At 42.9% G+C, this 19,009-nt stretch overlaps 1 protein-coding gene across 2 annotated transcripts; it reads left to right on the forward strand.

Moving 5' to 3' along the window:
• Nucleotides 1-3,532: 3,532 nt before the first annotated feature.
• Nucleotides 3,533-18,824, forward strand: LOC129841524 (uncharacterized). Of its 2 annotated transcripts, none has more exons than XM_055909828.1 (6): nt 3,533-4,047; nt 4,639-4,769; nt 4,970-5,134; nt 9,802-9,966; nt 10,833-10,944; nt 15,799-18,824. In XM_055909828.1, the coding sequence occupies exons 1-6, from the start codon at nt 3,765-3,767 to the stop codon at nt 16,707-16,709; spliced, it is 1,767 nt and encodes a 588-aa protein (XP_055765803.1). In that variant the 5' UTR covers nt 3,533-3,764; the 3' UTR covers nt 16,710-18,824. The 2 variants fall into 2 exon arrangements, with proteins under 2 accessions (XP_055765803.1, XP_055765804.1); XM_055909829.1 differs by having other exon boundaries at nt 3,534-4,047; nt 15,814-18,824.
• The last annotated feature ends 185 nt before the right edge of the window (nt 18,825-19,009 follow it).

Here is a 19,009-nt window from a genome sequence, read left to right on the forward strand (position 1 = left end):
ACGTAAAAACAGTGCGGTTATTGAAACAGTGCGCCAAAATGTTTAATTTAACCACGCCCTTTGAGCTATGACGACAACCAATAAGATAATTTCTCTTCAGTTTAAACGAAGATGGCTTGTGGGAATATGCTCCTAGAAACCAATGAGGAGATGGGAGAGGCAGGACTTGCAGTGCATCGATTGTCACAAATAAAACCAAGTTCTATTTTAGCTCCTGGCTACGCAGACGCGAGCAGTGTGGGTGCAATGATTGAATAACACGTATGTGTACATTTCCTTTGAGGTGCTTGTGCACACGACGCGAGCGGTGTGGTCAGCATCTGAGACTGCCATCAATTAATTTGCTTGTGGTGATGAGGGATGTTTTACAAAACAAAAGTCCTTAGCGAGTGGATATAATCAGAGTATCAACGCCAATGATACATTTTCAAACCATGGCTTTACTCAAGTGTGTTCTGGCTCTGGCCCAACCCATCGGTTTCTGGACAAATCAGATGGCCCCAAATTTGTTTGCATTGGTGATGGGTTGGGGAGGTACTCAGAGCTACTCAGAACCAGACTCATTGCTGAGAAGAAACTAACGTCCTTGGGCATGGCTTGGCGTTTGGCTGGAGCAAGGAGTCTGGGTAGCCAGACAAAACCTTTTATATGCTTTTCTGTACAATTTGTGTTTACAGTCTGCAGTCCATGAGGACCTGCTGATATCCAAGTGTGACCATCCTCTTAAGCGGCTGGTCACATATAGCCGTCGCTATACCTTCCCGATTCAGAACCGGAACCAAACCGTGAGGGACAGAGACTCCACCACTGCACAGAACACAACCAGTGGACAGTTGGACTGAACAACCTCACTCAAAGGTTGAGGTGGAGAGAGAGTCAAAAGCTTTAAATGTCATGAATGGTTAAAAATCATTGTTTTTCATGAAATCTGATGATATTTGGATGAAACCAGATGATGACCAAAGTGAGAAAAATGGCTGTTGCTTCTAGATATTCTATTACCCCTTTTTCTCCCCAATTGGTAGTTAGTCTTGTCTCATCGCTGCAACTCCCATACAGAGATCGAGAGCTGTGCGTCCTCCGAAACACATCCCAACCAAGCCGCAACAATTCTTAACCCAGAAGCCAGCCACACCAATGTGTCGGAGGAAACACCGTACACCAGGCAACCGAGTCAGAGTACACTGCACCCGGCCCACCACAGGAGTCACAATGCCCAATGCATACTTAACCCGGAAGTCAGCCACACCAATGTGTCGGAGGAAACACGGTGCGACCGAGTCAGCGTACACTGTGCTCGGCCTGCCACAGGAGTTGCTAGTGCGTGATGGGACAAGGACATCCCTGCTTGCCAAGTGTTGATGATTCGTTACTAGAGAAATGAGACCAAGTCATTACGCTGGACAGGGTGGAACAGTATTTAGTAAGACAGTTTATTCAGTGTGAAGATATCTGGCAAATCGTGCAGCACGGCCCCTTTCTGTCTGATTCTTATGGAATCGTCGGAGAAGAGACCTCTAAACATGTTGTGCTGATTATATATGCAACAAGTAAAGTAGGTTGATCTTGTAGTCTGGCCTTCCGATTGGTCGTTCCGGGTCATAGGTAGTCTTGTTCGGCCTGATGTCGACGTTCCGTTGGCTCCCAACACAGTTCTTTGTCTTTAGTCCCAACCCTGAACATAGTGTGTGTGTGGGGTTGTTTTAACAGATTCCTGTTCATGGGGGAGGGGTGTGTGTGTGGGTCTGTGGCTGTTATCTGATGAGAACAACATGTGTGGGGAAGAGAGGGGATGGGTGCCTGTTGTGTCAAGTATAGCTTGTGTTGAGAATTTTGTTATAACAAGTTTCCAGTATCTATTACAATTTCTTACACAAGCCCTCCCCTAAGCCCCATGGGTCTCCCGGTTGCGGCCGGCTGTGATAGAGCCTGGACTCTAACCCAGAATCTCTAGTGGCACAGATAGCACTGCGATGCAGTGCCTTAGACCATTGCGCCACTCGGGAGGCCCTGTATTCTATTCTCCTGTATTTTAGTCAATGCCACTCCGATATTGCTCAATCTAATATTTCTTAATTCCATTCTTTTACTTTTAGATTTGTGTATTGTTGTGAATTGTTAGATACTCCTGCACGGCTGGGGCTAGGAACACAAACATTTCACTACAGGCGCAATAACATCTGCTAAATATGCGTGTGACCAATAGCATTTGATTTGGAGAAGGCGTCGTTGCAGAGGGGCAAGGTTTATATACCTAGATAGCACAGGAGGATGGTGGCCCCTTAATTGGGGAGAACGTGCTTGTGGTAATGACTGAGACATGAGAATCACAAGAGACATGCCAAACGGAAGATGTGTGAAAAAAAATTGACATCATTGATGCAATTTCAATGTTGTTTGAGTTGTTTTGTGTATGACTAAATCTGCTTGAAATGATTTTACTGAAACAAGTTTTTTGACGTACGTGTTTCAAAGAACTGTCAGTCAAGGCGAGCTCATGAATATAAGCTCCCCACTCACTCAGCCTCGTCTTTTCAAACCTCCTGGTAGTTAGCCATGAGAGAGAAATGACTTTTTCTCAAATTTGGAGCAATTCCAACGCCCCAAAATATTATGGTCCATACATACAATTCTGAACACATTGTCAATGATTGGGAGTCCCATAGGGCGGCGCACAATTGACCAAGCGTTGCCCGGGTTTGGCCGGTGTAGGCCATCATTGTAAATAAGAATTTGTTCTTAACTGACTTTCCTAGTTAAATAAATGTTAAATTAAACATTTTTAAATGTATAATGCTAATGCAGGGGCACCAATAAATTGTCCAGTAAACTTATTGTATGATATTTTCATGTACATGCTCTTATGTCTAAGCTTCTAAGGTGACTCAGGCTTTACTAATTCTTGTGAAGTGTATCAGTGATTTGTATTCTGTAATAAGTTACAAAACAATAGATATGCAATTGTGTATTGCTGCTGTTTGTCTGATATCCAACAGTCCATGATCAGCTCTGTTGACCATGAGAGCATTTTGCGGAGAATATGGGTTGCGGGAGCATACTTACATGTCTAATGATGACTTTTCAACATTGCCTGCTCCCAAGCGTTCTCAAACACTAGAATAAGGTAATATTGTAGGACTTCCATCGTGTCCCTTTTCATGACAGAACTAAAGTTAACCATGTGAGTGAGTGCTAGCTACCTGGGTAGGTATTTCAAAACCATAATCTAACTATTCCAAATGTTGTGTATATTTTGTGTTAACTTGTAGAGATAGACGCAGTCAACTAAACAAACATTTTTACACAATGATATTAGGACGGATCTAGGCTAGAACTCGGACAGTTGAATATTTACCTTACTGTAGTGATTCTATTATTTTCTACTATATGTTTGCTAACACACTTCTTTCTAAACAATTCTGCTCTCAGCTTGAAAGATACTGATCATATGAGATTTGATATGTAACGTAAAAACAGTACCGTTATTGAAACAGTGCGCCAAAATGTTTTATTAAACCACACCCTTTGAGCTATGACGACAACCAATAAGATCATTTCTCTTCAGTTTAAACGGAAGTGAACAGTGACTAAGAGCAATTTCAACGTTAGCGTTTTTATTAGGACGTTTACTAACACCATGGAACTCAAAATATGACATTTAAATGCATAGCGTGACATAATTATTCCAGGTAGTGTTTAATTCTCGTTGGAGACAGGACTTGGTTGATAGATGTTGTCTAGGTAACGCTAGCTAGCTGCTAACAATGGCTAACTGTATGGTTTTTCACGCTCAAATAGCCTCCATTATGGAGGTACTAGCGAATGCAGCCGTGGCAGAGATCTGTAAACTCGTAGACGACGACTATGCAGTGTTTCGTTTGGAAATAACTCAAAGCCGGAAAGAAAACGGCTCATTGCGGAGGAAACTACAGCTACTTGAACTGAAGGTGGCGCGGGAGCGCGCAGAGAGGACAATGCGAGAGCGCGTCCTCGCCAGTCGTCCCAGTAGTGTCAAGATCCTCGACCGAAACAGAGGAATGGCAAGAGGTACATTTTGCAGAAGACCGAGGCTGCGGGGCCTGTCGCCCCGTTCTCCTAAGCGCATGTGTGACTTTAGATGTGTTAACTCAGCATTTCCCAAACTCGGTCCTCCAGACCGTTTTGTTTTTTGCCCTAACACTACACATCTGTTTCAAAAAGTCAACTAATCATTAAGCTTTGTAGTGTTAGGGCAACAAAACAAAAAGTGCACACCTTAGGGTCCCGAGGAGTGAGTCTTGGAAACTGTCTTAACCATAATTGGGTCTTGGTCAGTTTTTGAATTCTATGCAATAATCCCCCTGATTTAAAAACAATTATATTTATTTAACCTCTATTTAATACTTAGCGATCTTGCACAAAGAACCTATCGTACTCTAACCAGATTCTACTATTTATTGCATTTCCTATTATTTACTCAATTAAAACAATGTGATGCATTAAACAGAATACATCAATCAACAAATAGTACATCAAGAAGTTATGAGATGTGTTACCTTATATCCTTGCCAATTCTAGACAGTAACAATAGTGTACAATATACCATTGAGCATTGACAGTAGCTAACCTAACCACCTCTTTCCCCCCAATCACTCTCAGGTGAAGGACATCTCACTGGAGGCCACAGGAGTTTTGTGAAGCCAGCGAGAGACAATACATGGCAAGATGACCAACCAATCACTGTTGATGAGGGGAGTGGAACCTCAACCCAGCACGTTATCGTGATAGAGGTTAGTGTAATAGTATTATATAAAAATTACAGTACATCAAATGTGTCCAGTTTACTTCAGAAAGGCTCCCCTCAGCTATTCACTTGCTTACATGTACATCTTCACTTAGCTGCCATAGGGGAGCTTGTGAGACTTCCCTACAACACTGTTATCCAATTAGACTCATGTGCCGGTAATAACCTCCTCTCTTCTTGTGTCAGTCTGCAGATGCAGAGGCTGCAGGTCCTGGGGTGAAGCTGGAGGGGTCTGAAGGAGAGGAGGACCCACGGCACAGTAGTGACATCCAGACTGGAGTGGCTGGAGTACCCCATGAAGCCACTGAGGACCCCACCACCGCCCCAGCGCCCCAACGCAGCATCACGGAGGTCAGTGGAACGCCGAACACCGTCCTCAAGTCAGAGACAGACACAGAGACTTTAACTGTAACACACAGGCACTTCCATACAGGATCTGACCACAGTTTAGACCCGGAGAGGCTGGGGCTACTGGGCTGTCCTCCAGCTCCCGGCTCAGAGTACTTTCCGGTATGTCACCAAAGCCAAAGAACGGTTCATTACCGTGGAGACGATGACACGTTACACACTGGTGGTGATCAGTCTTGTTCTTACGCTACAGACATGGACCGTGGCAACTTGCCCTTGGGTTTAGAGAGACAGACTGATCTGTCTAGAGGGGACTGGAACCGGTACAGTAGTAGTGTATACTCTGAAGGGTGCCTAGATAAGAAAGGGGAGGGTCTGATTCTAGATGAGGTGAAAGTGGAGGCCGACGCTTCTCCCACACGGAATGCAGATAGTCACCTAAGAGACGGACACTTACAAGGCGAAGATTTCTTAGATTACAGGGAAAACTTAGAGACAAATCCAAATGTCGCGACCAACTCCCCTTTACGCACGCTCAGGGATCGCGACCCAGTGTCCACGTTGATGGGGCCTTCCGATTCACACATCCTTTTCGATCAGGTATTGAATTCAAAGGACCAAAGGGCCAAGGCTCTGGGAGGGGGAGAAACATCAGGCAATAGTAAAGAGAAACAGTTCCTCTGCATGTTCTGTAAGAAAGGCTTCAGTTGCCTCCAGAAGATGGAGATCCACCAGAGGGTCCATACAGGGGAGAAACCCTTCAGCTGTACCCAGTGTCACATGCGCTTTGCCCAGGCTGGTAACCTGAAAATCCACCAAAGGGTACACACAGGGGTGAAACCCTTCAGCTGTACCCAGTGTCACATGCGTTTCGCCCAAGCTGGCAACCTGAAGATCCACCAGAGGGTCCACACAGGAGTGAAACCCTTCAGCTGTAGCCAGTGTCATATGCGCTTCTCCCACTCGTCCAGCCTGAATAGGCACCAGAGGGTCCACACGGGAGAAATCCTACAGCTGCCCCCAGTGTGAGAAGAGATTCTCCCACCAGAACCATCTAAAGATGCACCTGAAGATCCACACAGGAGAAATGCTGTTCGCCTGTACGCACTGCGGGAAGATCTTCTCCGAGAGGAGCTTCCTCAGGATGCACCAACTGAAAAAACATTCCACTCCATAACATAGAAAGTAACCAATCCACTCAGGAATGGTTTAGAGCAAGCCCTGCATTAAATTCAAAGATTAATTTTCATTATTGGCAGCAGAAATATCCACAGATTTCAATGTTGAATGTTCCTGGAAAGAATATTGCATCCAGATATTGTGTGATACAGTATATAAGGCATATACGTACGTGTGTGTGTGTCTGTGTGTGTATATACACAACAATACCAGTCAAAAGTTTGGACACCTACTCATTCAAGTTTTTTTTCTTTTTACTATTTAAAATATATATATACTATCTTTTCAAAAGTTTGGGGTCACTTAGAAATGTCCTTGTTTTTGAAAGAAAAGCACTTTTTTGTCCATTTTAAAGTAACATCAAATTGATCAGAAATACATTATTAATGCTATAGCTGACTATTGTAGCTGGAAACGGCTGATTTTTAATGGAATATCTACATAGGCGTACAGAGGCCCATTATCAGCAACCATCACTCCTCTGTTCTAATGGTGCGTTGTTAGCTAATCCAAGTTTATCATTTTAAAAGGCTAATTGATTATTAGAAAACCCTTTTGCAATTATGTTAGCACAGCTGAAAACTTGTTATAATTAAAGAAGCAACAAAACTGACCTTTGGACTAGTTGAGTATCTGGAGCATCAGCATTTGGGGGTTTGATTACAGGCTCAAAATGATCAGAAACAAAGAACTTTCTTCTGAAACTCGTCAGTCTATTCTTGTTCTGAGAAATGAAGGCTAGCATCTCAGGGGGGGCCTCTTCACTGTTGACGTTGAGACTGGTGTTTTGTGGGTACTATTTAATGAAGCTGCCAGTTGAGGACTTGTGAGGCGTCTGTTTCTCAAACTAGGCACTCTAATGTACTTGTCTTCTTGTTCAGTTGTGCACCGGGGCCTCCCACTCCTCTTAATATTCTGGTTAGAGCCGTTCTGTGAAGGGACTAGTACACAGCGTTGTACGAGATCTTCAGTTTCTTGGCAATTTCTCGCATGGAATAACCTTAATTACTCAGAACAAGAATAGACTGACGAGTTTCAGAAGAAACTTCTTTGTTTCTGGCTATTTTTAGCCTGTAATCAAACCTACAAATGCAGATACTCAACTAGTCTAAAAAGGCCCGTTTTATTGCTTATTTAATTAGCACAACAGGGGGATTAGCTAACACAACGTGCCATTGGAACACAGGAGTGATGGTTGCTGATAATGGGCCTATGTAGATATACCTTTAAAAAAAAATATTATCAGCCATTTCCAGTTACAATAGTCAAATGTCTACACTGTATTTCTGATCAATTTGATGTTATTTTAATGGACAAAAGGGGCTTTTCTTTCATAAACAAGGACATTTCTAAGTGAGATGTTCACAAATGCCTATTTCATTACCTCCAGTCTACTACTTAATTTTTTCCCCCAATGCACTTTTCATGAGAAAATGCAGTTTATCAAGTTCATCCTGATTTGTTGTTGAGACATGTGTATGTGTGGTTTTCAAATGGTGTATTTAACACTTGTTTGTTTAATAAACACAAAATGGGACTTTTCATTCTGAGACTTTTATTGACTGCATAAACTCGAGTGCTTTATAATCAATACACACACTAAATATACCTACACACTAACACATACAGTTGAAGTCGGAAGTTTACATACACTTAGGTTGGAATCATTAAAACTCGTTTTTTAACCACTCCACAAATTTCTTGTGAACAAACTATAGTTTTGGCAAGTCGGTTAGGACATCTACTTTGTGCATGACACAAGTAATTTTTCCAACAATTGTTTACAGATTATTTCACTATCACAATTCCAGTGGGTCAGAAGTTTACATACACTAAGTTGACTGTGCCTTTAAACAGCTTGGAAAATTCCAAAAAATTATGTCATGGCTTTAGAAGCTTCTGATAAATTGTCAATTAGCCTGAGTCAATTGGAGGTGTACCTGTGGCTGTATTTCAAGGCCTACCTTCAAACTCAGTGCCTCTTTTCTTGACATCATGGAGAAATCAGCCAAGACCTCAGAAAAAAAATTGTAGACCACATGTCTGGTTCATCCTTGGGAGCAATTTCCAAATGCCTGAAGGTACCACGTTCATCTGTACAAAACATAGTACGCAAGTATAAACACCATGGGACCACGCAGCCGTCAACCCGCTCAGGAAGGAGATGTGTTCTGTCTCCTAGAGATGAACGTACTGTGGCGCGAAAAGTGCAAATCAATCCCAGAACAACAGCAATGGACCTTGTGAAGATGCTTGAGGAAACAGGTACAAAAGTATCTATATTCACAGTAAAACGAGTCCTATATCGACATAACCTGAAAGGCTGCTCAGCAAGGAAGAAGCCACTGCTCCAAAACCGCCATAATAAAGCCAGATTACGGTTTGCAACTGCACATGGGGACAAAGATCGTACTTTTTGGAGAAATGTCCTCTGGCCTGATGAAACAAAAATAGAACTGTTTGGCCATAATGACCATCACTATGTTTGGAGGAAAATGGGGGAGGCTTGCAAGCCGAGGAACACCATCCAGACCGTGAAGCACGGGGGTGGCAGCATCATGTTGTGGAGGTGCTTTGCTGCAGGAGGGACTGGTGTACTTCACAAAATAGATGGCATCATGAGGTAGGAAAATTATGTGGATATATTGAAGCAACATCTCAAGACATCAGTCAGGAAGTTAAAGCTTGGTCGCAAATGGCTCTTCCAAATGGACAAAGACCCCAAGCATACTTCCAAAGTTGTGGCAAAATGGCTTAAGGACAACAAAGTCAAGGTATTGGAGTGGCCATCACAAAGCCCTGACCTCAATCCTATAGAAAATTTGTGGGCAGAACTGAAAAAGTGTGTGCGAGCAAGGAGGCCTACAAGCCTGACTCAGTTATACCAGCTCTGTCAGGAGGAATGGGCCAAAATGTACCCAACTTATTGTGGGAAGCTTGTGGAAGGATTCCCGAAATGGTTGACCCAAGTTAAACAATTTAAAGGCAATGTTACCAAATACTAATTGAGTGTATGTAAACTTCTGACCCACTGGGAATGTGATGAAAGAAATATAAGCTGAAATAAATAATTCTCTACTATTATTCTGACATTTCACATTCTTAAAATAAAGTGGTTATCTTAACTGACCTAAGACAGAATTTTTACTAGGATTAAATGTCAGGAATTGTGAAAAACTGAGGTTAAATGTATTTGTCTAAGGTGTATGTAAACTTCCGACTTCAACTGTACCTACTGTACACTTCAAAATAGTTTGTTTGTCTGATGACTTTTAATAGCTGACTTATTTTTACTCACATCATATTTATGTCCTCCATGATGGGTTTAACAACAATGAAGTCATTGTGTAACTACAGTATAGGACTCAACTGTATTGGGGATGGGTAAATACTCCATGTTGAAAGTGTGTTTATTATCTGTGTGTGTGTGTGTGTGTGTGTGTGTGTACGTACCTGAGGGAGTATATATCTCTATCACCTGTCTCTTCTAGGAGGAGAAGGGTCCAGAGGTGCTGTTTATGAAGGAGGAGGGCTGTGAGGAGAGTCTGGGGAACCCTGAGGGGTCTATGGTCATGGAGGACAACCAGACTACACCTCCTCTTGAACCCACAGAGGAATTAGCTGAGCAGCACAGGACCACATACAGTCTCACTGAGGTGAGCCCACTGTAAACTACTGTCTGAATGGTATTATGTTAGGTCCCGTATCCACAAAACCTCCCAGAGTAGGAGTGCTGATCTAGGATCAGTTTAGCCTTTTAGATCATAATGAATAAGACTATGTAGACAGGCGGGGACCTGATCATTGATCAGCACTTCTACTCAGATTCTTTGTGGAAATGGGCCCAGGTCTTGATAATTTTTTTAAGAAGAGTGGGACCATGCCTTTGAATTATCAAACCATTTTAAAGAGTGTCAAGTAATCATATCAACTAACATGTTTGCAAAGCAGCATACCACCCTGCATACCACTACTGGCTTGCTTCTGAAGCTAAGCAGGGTTGGTCCTGGTCAGTCCCTGGATGGGAGACCAGATGCTGCTGGAAGTGGTGTTGGAGGGCCAGTAGGAGGCACTCTTTCCTCTGGTCTAAAAAATATCCCAATGCCCCAGGGCAGTGATTGGGGACACTGCTCTGTGTAGGGTGCCGTCTTTCGGATGGGACGTTAAACGGGTGTCCTGACTCTCTGAGGTCATTAAAGATCCCATGGCACTTATCGTAAGAGTAGGGGTGTTAACCCCGGTGTCCTGGCTAAATTCCCAATCTGGCCCTCAAACCATCATGGTCACCTAATAATCCCCAGTTTACAATTGGCTCATTCATCCCCCTCCTCTCCCCTGTAACTATTCCCCAGGTCGTTGCTGCAAATGAGAATGTGTTCTCAGTCAACTTATCTGGTAAAATAACGGTAAAATAAATAAATAAATAAATTAAAAAGTACTCATCGCAATCCTTCATTGCCCAATCAGAAGATGCTCATATGAGATTTCTTGATCCAACATCCTCTCACTGTATCTCTTACAGTCAGTAGACATGGAGGATGGGAAGCCGGATCTGTTGCTGGTCAAAGAGGAGACAATAGAAGACGGACAAGAGAACATTGATTTGCTGAGTGGACTAAAGATGGGGGAGCAAGGTAAGGGAGAAATACATATAACCCATAGATCCTCAACAGGGTTCTACAGTGCGACCCTTTTACTCAGATATGCATCTAAATATCTTGTTGTGGAATTTTAATTTAGGAGCATCAGTGTGCCTAGAAAATTTTTATATTCTAGCTTTAATACCTGAAATGTGTTTAATTGTGCTCCTAAATTTCTTTGTGCGCCTAGATTTTACTTATACTTACTCCTTGTAAAAAAATTTTTTTTTAAAGTCAGCATAGAGCCCTCTTCAATGGGAATAGTGATGCGCCTGGATATTATTTTCTTCATTCATAAAATTAAATGAATACAACTTATGTTGACATATACAAACACACAATGTATGAACCTCACCAGGTAATTGACATAAAATTGTATATGTGTTCCACCTCAGTCACTCAACTTCGGTACAACATACTATGGGGAGTCGCACTCTCGTGACCGGTTGAAGGATCCACAATCACATCTGACAAGGCCAATGAAATCTGCACCTCGCTGGAAGCCCCGCCTTCCACAGGTGATAATCATGAGGCTCGGATTCATTCCTTCAACTATTCCACTCTTCACGCTACTGAAACAAGCAAATAGAAAACGTGACTGTCTTACGTTGTGCTAACTAAACTGTCCCATATTGGTAGAACGTGCTCACTCCATTGTGTGCTGAAGTTTGTATTTGGTATCGTTAGTTTCCTAATCACAAACAGTTAATTATTCTTCAGTTTGCTGGAGCAATGTTTAAGATGGCTAAGAAAGCGACCGAGATGACGATGACTAAGCCGGGTTCGAGGTCACGATCATGCCCCCAGTCATGCGGGTTATACTATGTCGAACCAGTCCGTGTGGGCATTGCCACATACTGTGTGAAAACTCCCTGGAAAGACGTGTAGCATTCTTGTTGCATTCTTTGCGACTTTCCTTTCCAAGAATTCCGCAACTTGGCTGGGACCGAGGTACAGGAAGCGGAGAGGGACTTGAGGCTTTTGTCGGAAAAGGTGGAACTAGCCTCCTAGCAGGAAGATGGTGAGCCGGTGGGTTTGTTCACATACAGGGCCCATGTTCGGATGACGTCATGGTGTCCCTCGACAGCTCAGGGGGTTTCCTCGGGTGATGAAGAGGACTTCGTTTGGGGACAGCCACCTCCTCACGCTACGAGAGTAGCATCGTTTTTTGGTACTCCATGAGGGGCCAGGGGCTGAGGGTGTTGGCCTATCTGGATGATTGGCTGATAGCAGTCAAAGGAACAAGCAGTTACCCACATCGAGGCTAGTGCCTCATGTTCATGCTCTAGGTTTTATTGTAAACCAGAAAAAGGAGCTGTCTAACCCCATTGCAGCACATTCCATTCCTGGGTCTCGAGTTAGACTCATACTTAAATTGGACTTTTCTATCCCCGCAGAGGTTGTCCGGTTTCCAGCTCTGCTTGGCCCAGTTTTCGGTTGGGGCACACAGTACGTTTTCACCAGTTCCTGCGCCTACTGGGGATGACGCTTCTATGATGGTGGTCATTCCCTTGGGGTTGTTCCGGTGCTGGGTGCTAGCAACACGCTTGGATGCATTTCGTTACCTAAACCAGTCAATTCAGGTGTCCTCGACATGCCTTCAGGCACTGTCCCAGTGGAGGGATCCCCGGCTACTGTCGCAAGGGGGTCTCATGGGCCAGGTGTTGTCCTGCAAGGTGATCACGACAGACTGCGAGGGTTACTGAATTTGGGGAGTATGGATGGTGTCACAGAGTGCCCGGCTTATCAATTACCTGGAACTTCTGATGGTGTACTGGCACTCAGGCCATCCTGCGTTGGTTGGGCAGGCATGTGCTGTCAGTGGTGTAAAAAGTACTCAATTGTCATACTTGAGTAATGTAAAGATACAGTGCCTTGCAAAATTATTCATCCCCCTTGGCATTTTTCAAATTTTGTTGAATTACAACCTGTAATTTAAATTGATTTTTATTTGGATTCATGTAATGAACATACACAAAATAGTCAAAATTGGTGAAGTGAAATGAAAGAAATTATTTGTTTCAAAAAATATATAAAAAACTTTAAAGTGGTGCGTGCATATGACTTAACCCCCTTTGCTATGAAGCTCCTAAATAAGATCTGGTGCAACCAATTACCTTCAGAAGTCACATAATTCGTTAAATAAAGTCCACCTGTGTGCAAACTAAGTGTCACATGATCTCAGTATATATATACACCTGTTCTGAAAGGCCCCTGAGTCTGCAACACAAAGCCAGGGGCACCACCAAGCAAGCGGCACCATGAAGACCAAGGAGCTCGCCAAACAGGTCAGGGACAAAGTTGTGGAGAAGTACAGATCAGGGTTGAGTTATAAAAAAATATCTGAAACTTTGAACATCCCACGGAGCACTATTAAATTCATTATTAAAAATGGGAAGAATATGGCACCACAACAAACCTGCCAAGAGAGAGCCGCCCACCAAAACTCACAGACCAGACAAGAAGGGCATTAAGAGGCAACAAAGAGACCAAAGATAACCCTGAAGGGGCTGCAAAGCTCCACAGCGGAGATTGGAGTATCTGTCCATAGGACCACTAAGCCGTACACTCCACAGAGCTGGGCTTTACAGAAGAGTGGACAGAAAAAAGCCATTGCTTAAACAAAAAAATAAGCAAGGGCATTTGGTGTTCGCCAAAAGGCATGTGGGAGACTCCCCAAACATATGGAAGAAGGTACTCTGGTCAGATGAGACTAAAATGTAGCTTCTTGGCCATCAAGGAAAATGCTATTTCTGGCACAAACCCAACACCTCTCATCACCTCGAGAACACCATCCCCACAGTGATGCATGGTGGTGGCAGCATCATGCTGTGGGGATGTTTTTCACCGGTAGGGACTGAGAAACTGGTCAGAATTGAAGGAATGATGGATGGCACTAAATACAGGGACATTTTTATAGGAAACCTGTTTCAGTCTTCCAGAGATTTGAGACTAGGACGGAGGTTCACCTTCCAGCAGGACAGTGACCCTAAGCATACTGCTAACGCAACACTCATGTGGTTTAAGGGGAAACATTTAAATGTCTTGGAATGGCCTAGTCAAAGCCCAGACCTCAATCCAATTGAGAATCTGTGGTATGACTTAAAGATTGCAGTACACCAGCGGAACCCATCCAACTTGAAGAAGCTGTAACAGTTTTGCCTGAAAGAATGGGAAAAAATCCCAGTGGCTAGATGTGCCAAGCTTATAGAGACATACCCCAAGAGACTTGCAGCTGTAATTGCTGAAAAAGTTAGCTCTACAAAGGATTGACTTTGAGGGGTGAATAGTTATGCACGCTCAAGTTCTGTTTATTGTCTTATTTCTTGTTTGTTTCACAATCAAAAATATTTTGCATGTTGTGTAAATCAAATGATACAAATTTAATTCCAGGATGTAAGGTAACAAAATAGGAAAAATGTCAAGGGTAGTGAATACTTTCGCAAGCCACTGTACCTTAATACAAAATGACTCACCCAGTAAAATACTACTTGAGTAAAAGTCAAAGTATTTGCTTTTAAATATACTTAAGTATCAAAAGTAAAAGTATAAACCATTTCAAATTTCTTATGTTAATTAAACGGCACAATTTTATTTTTATTGACGGATAGCCACGGGCACACTCCAACATAATTTACAAACTAATTATGTGTTTAGTGACTCAGTAGGGATGACCAGGGATGTTCTTTTGATAAGTGTGTGAATGACAATTTTCCTGTTCTTTTGGGTGTAAAGGAAAAGGTATGGAGTAAAAAGTACATTATTCTCTTTAGGAATGTAGTAAAGTAAAAGTATGCCAAAATATAAATAGTACAGTACAGATACCCCCAAAAACTACTTAAGTAAAAATACTTTAAAGTACTGCTTAAGTACTTTACACCACTGTGTGCTGGTCATATCTAATGATGGTGGCTCAGTTGGTAGAGCATGGTGCTTGCAATTCCAGGGTTGTTGGTTTGATTCCCACAGGGGACCAGTACGAAAACAGTACACAAATGTGTGCTTTCACTCTTGTAAGTCACTCTGGGTAAGAGCGTGTGCTAAATGACAAAAATGTAAATATAATACATCAACAGGCATGGGCGGTCCCTCGCCCTCCTCACCTCGGCTCAGTCCCTGTTGTGGTGGAGCAGTGCACATTTGCTCTCACTTCAGGTGATACATGTTCCTGTTTACCTCAACTCAGGTGGATCTGCTATACCCCTGGGTGGTTGCCCAGATATGGGAGCGGTTCGGCAATGCCAACATAGATCTTTGCGCATTGTCTTTTTTTCTGCATGAGGGACCCAAGTGCCCCGTTGGGAACGGACTCTCTGGCGGACCAGTGGCCTTTGACCTTCCTTTATGCATTTCCGCCAGTGGTTCGGATTCAGCCCACGTTGGAGAGAGTGCGCCGGGAGAGTTTATCATCGATTCTTGGGGCTCTGTTGGCCCAGGCAGCCTTGGTCCGGGGAGATCATTTGCCCTTCAGGGCGTGGACCCTGGCAACTCCCGTTGCGCAGAGTCCTGTTGTCCCAGGCGCACAAGCAAGTTTGGCACCGGACGCTGGAGATTTGGTCTGGGTGAGGGACAAGTTACTTGAGCTTTCGGACAAGTAAATAATCTGTCCTACTTGTGGCTAAAAAAGTTAATGTCAAGCCCTGAAAGCAGCATTAAATTGAAGGAATTAATCCTGTGGTAGACGGTGTGTCCAGCGAGGCGTGGATTTCATTGACCTTGTCAGGCGTGATTGTAGATCCTTCAACCGAAGTTGCAAAGGTGCGACTCCCCACAGTATGTTGTACCTCGTTTCCCTCCTTCAGGGAACAGTAGCTATAACGTTACATTTTCTCTGCCATGTTTGTAAAGTACCTCTTCTTGCAGGTGGTTGGCTGGAGGCTAATAGAGGAGACTGGGTGAACATCTTGGATTCCCAGTCCCAGACCGGTGCCGCCAAGGGCCCAGGGGACAACATCACTGAGCAGGCCAAGACCAGAGGCGACATAGTGGAGGTCAGTGGATGGGACAGTGTCCTCAACTCTGGGCTGGGGAACAACACTGTTAATCACAACCAGAAACAGACAATGGAACACAAAACAACAACTGAACTGAGACCAGGACTGGCTGAGACCAGGGCAAGACGTAGAATTGGTCTGCGGGGACTGGGAGGTGTCCGTATGCGGCTGAAGAGAACAGACACAGACTCGGCTAGCGATACTCCATCCTGCTCCTATAGTTGTGATTCAGAAAGACTGATGGCACCTCAGGTTAACCGTCTAACAGGTGCTTCCTTCAGCCTGCCTTCTATAGGATCTATCAACTGGAATATGGACCCTGCAACAACACAGACAGTTCCTGGCCTTCATCCTCCCCACACTCTCCTAATGTTAAACCAGACCTCAGACAATGCCAGTGCCTCAACACTAAATGGCTACACAAGCACATTGACAAATGAAAGTAGTAGAGATGGAATCAGTAAAGGTGGCAGCGCCAAAGAGAAGCGCTTCCCGTGTTCATTCTGTGGGATAGCCTTCAGTTTCCCCAAACAGGTGGAGATCCACCAGAGGATGCACACGGGGGAGAAAGCGTTCAGCTGCCACCTGTGCCCAGCTAGTTTCTCCCGATCGTCCAACCTGAAGAGGCACCAGAGGGTCCACACAGGGGAGAAACCCTACAGCTGCCCCCAGTGTGCAAAGAGGTTCTCCCACCACCACAATATGAAGGTGCACCTGAAGGTCCACACAGGGGAGGCAGTTTCCCTGTATGCACAGCAGGAGTAGCCTTATCAGACAAAGTTGTCTAATAATTGGGAGAAATCGTATCACTTGAGATACTTAGGGGATGTCTGGAAACTGTTATTTAGATTAAATATAGTTATGTGAAGTGTCTTGAGGTAAGAGTAATTAACCACATACCCCTCATTAACCCTTTGTTAACTTGTCATTTGAAACAGGCTTGTGTAAATGCCTGTTTTTAGAGAGACAGTAAACCTAGCTGGGGGGAATGCATCGATACTAGTGTTAGCGCAAATACATGCTAGCTGTTCCCGTAGACTTCCAGTCAGTGAGCCAACAACTATCCATTTAAAAGCTTGTCTCTGCAAAAATATAAAAACAAATGTATATATATTTTGCGGAGATGGCTAAATGAATATAGAGGAAACACTGAATTCCCCTTTAAAAAAACAGCCCCTTCCCACAATGGTACCACATTCCGGAAGTATCATCATTTGTTGGTGGGGGGAAATTGTGTAAAGCTCTCCACTCTAAGATTCCACCCTGTTAGGATTATGCACCTAACGTTTATTAAATGTTGTTAGGAAAGTGGCAAATAAAAGACTAATGTCAATATTTATTTATCTTTGAATAGATTTTATTTTATGTATATTTAGATACATTTGTTACTAATTACAGTTACATAGCCTAAGGTAAGTAATTGTAATGAAATCCAATGTGCATAAATAATTGTAATTAGTAATGTAATTGGCTAGCAACAATATACAATCTATTTTCATGTCTTACAAGCTCCGGTTGACAATGTTAAAAAAAGAAAAATACAGATGTTTTTTGATTTGATCAAATAAATAGAAAGTAAAGTAATGCACAATATTCATTCCTCTTATAGGTGTTATGTTTTTCAACCATTTCATACATGGGACAAAAATATAAAATGCAACATTTAAAGTGTTTGTCCCATGTTTCATCAGCTGAAATAAAAGATCCCACGAATGTTCCATTCACCCAAAAAGCTTATTTTGCACAAACGTTGTGCACAAATGTTTACATCCCAGTTAGTGAGCATTTCTCCTTTGCCAAGATAATCAGCATGATCATTACACAGTGGCACCTTGTGCTGGGGACAATAAAAGGCCACTAAAATGTGCAGTTTTGTCACTCAACACAATGCCACATATGTCTCAATTTTTGATGGAATGTCCACCAGAGCTGTTGCCAGAGAATTGAATGTTAATTTCTCTACCATAAGCTGCTTCCAACGTTGTTTTCGAGAATTTGGAAGTACGTCCAACCGGCCTCAAAACCGCCGACCATGTTTATGGCGTTGTGTGGGCGAGTGGTTTGCTGATGTCAACGTAGTGAACAGAGTACCCCATGGTGGCAGTGGGATTATGGTATGGGCAGGCATAAGCTACGGACAATGAACACAATTGTATTTTATCGGTGGCAATTTCAATGCACAGAGATACCGTGATGAGATCCTGAGGTCTGTTGTGGTGCCATTCATCTGCTGCCTTTACATCATGTTTCAGCATAATAATGCACGGCCCCTTGTCGCAAGAATCTGTACACAATTCTTGGAACCTGAAAATGTCCCAGTTCTTCCATGGCCTGTATACTCACCAGACACATCACCCATTGAGCATGTTTGGGATGCTCAGGATCAACATGTACGACAGCGTGTTCCAGTTCCTGCCAATATCTAGCAACTTCGCACAGCCATTAAAGAGGAGTAGGACAACATTCCACAGGCCATAATCAACAGCTTGATCAACTCTATGCAAAGGAGATGTGTCGTGCTGCATGAGGCAAATGGTGGTCACAACAGATACTGACTGGTTTTCTGATCCATGATTTCCTTATATGAACTACAACTCAGTAAAATCTTTGAAACTGTTGAGTTTATTTTTGTTCAGTATAGATGTAAAAAGTTATTTTATTTTAAATCATGTATTCATTATTGGTGTTAGTTCTACCCTGTTATGCTTCATTCTACCCTGTTGTGTTGGTATTTTTATATCAGAATTTAACAATACCATCAAATGTTCTGCATATTTTTGTGGTAACTTGTAGCGATGTAAGGGGTCAGCTAAACATTCACCCCCTTTAGGCTTTTCCTAATTTTGTTACGAACTGGAATTAAAATGGATTTAATAATCATTTTTCGTCAACAATCTAATCAAAATACTCTTTCAAAGTGGAAGATTTAAAAAATAAAAATAAATAAATTGGATACTAAAATATATAGTAATCATAGCATAATTACTCACCCCCTTTGTTTAGGCAAGCCTAAATTAATTCAGGAGTAAAATTTTGTTAGACAAATCACATAAGTTACAAGGACT

Source organism: Salvelinus fontinalis, chromosome 42 (genome assembly GCF_029448725.1).
Source record: "Salvelinus fontinalis isolate EN_2023a chromosome 42, ASM2944872v1, whole genome shotgun sequence".
NCBI lineage: Eukaryota > Metazoa > Chordata > Actinopteri > Salmoniformes > Salmonidae > Salvelinus > Salvelinus fontinalis.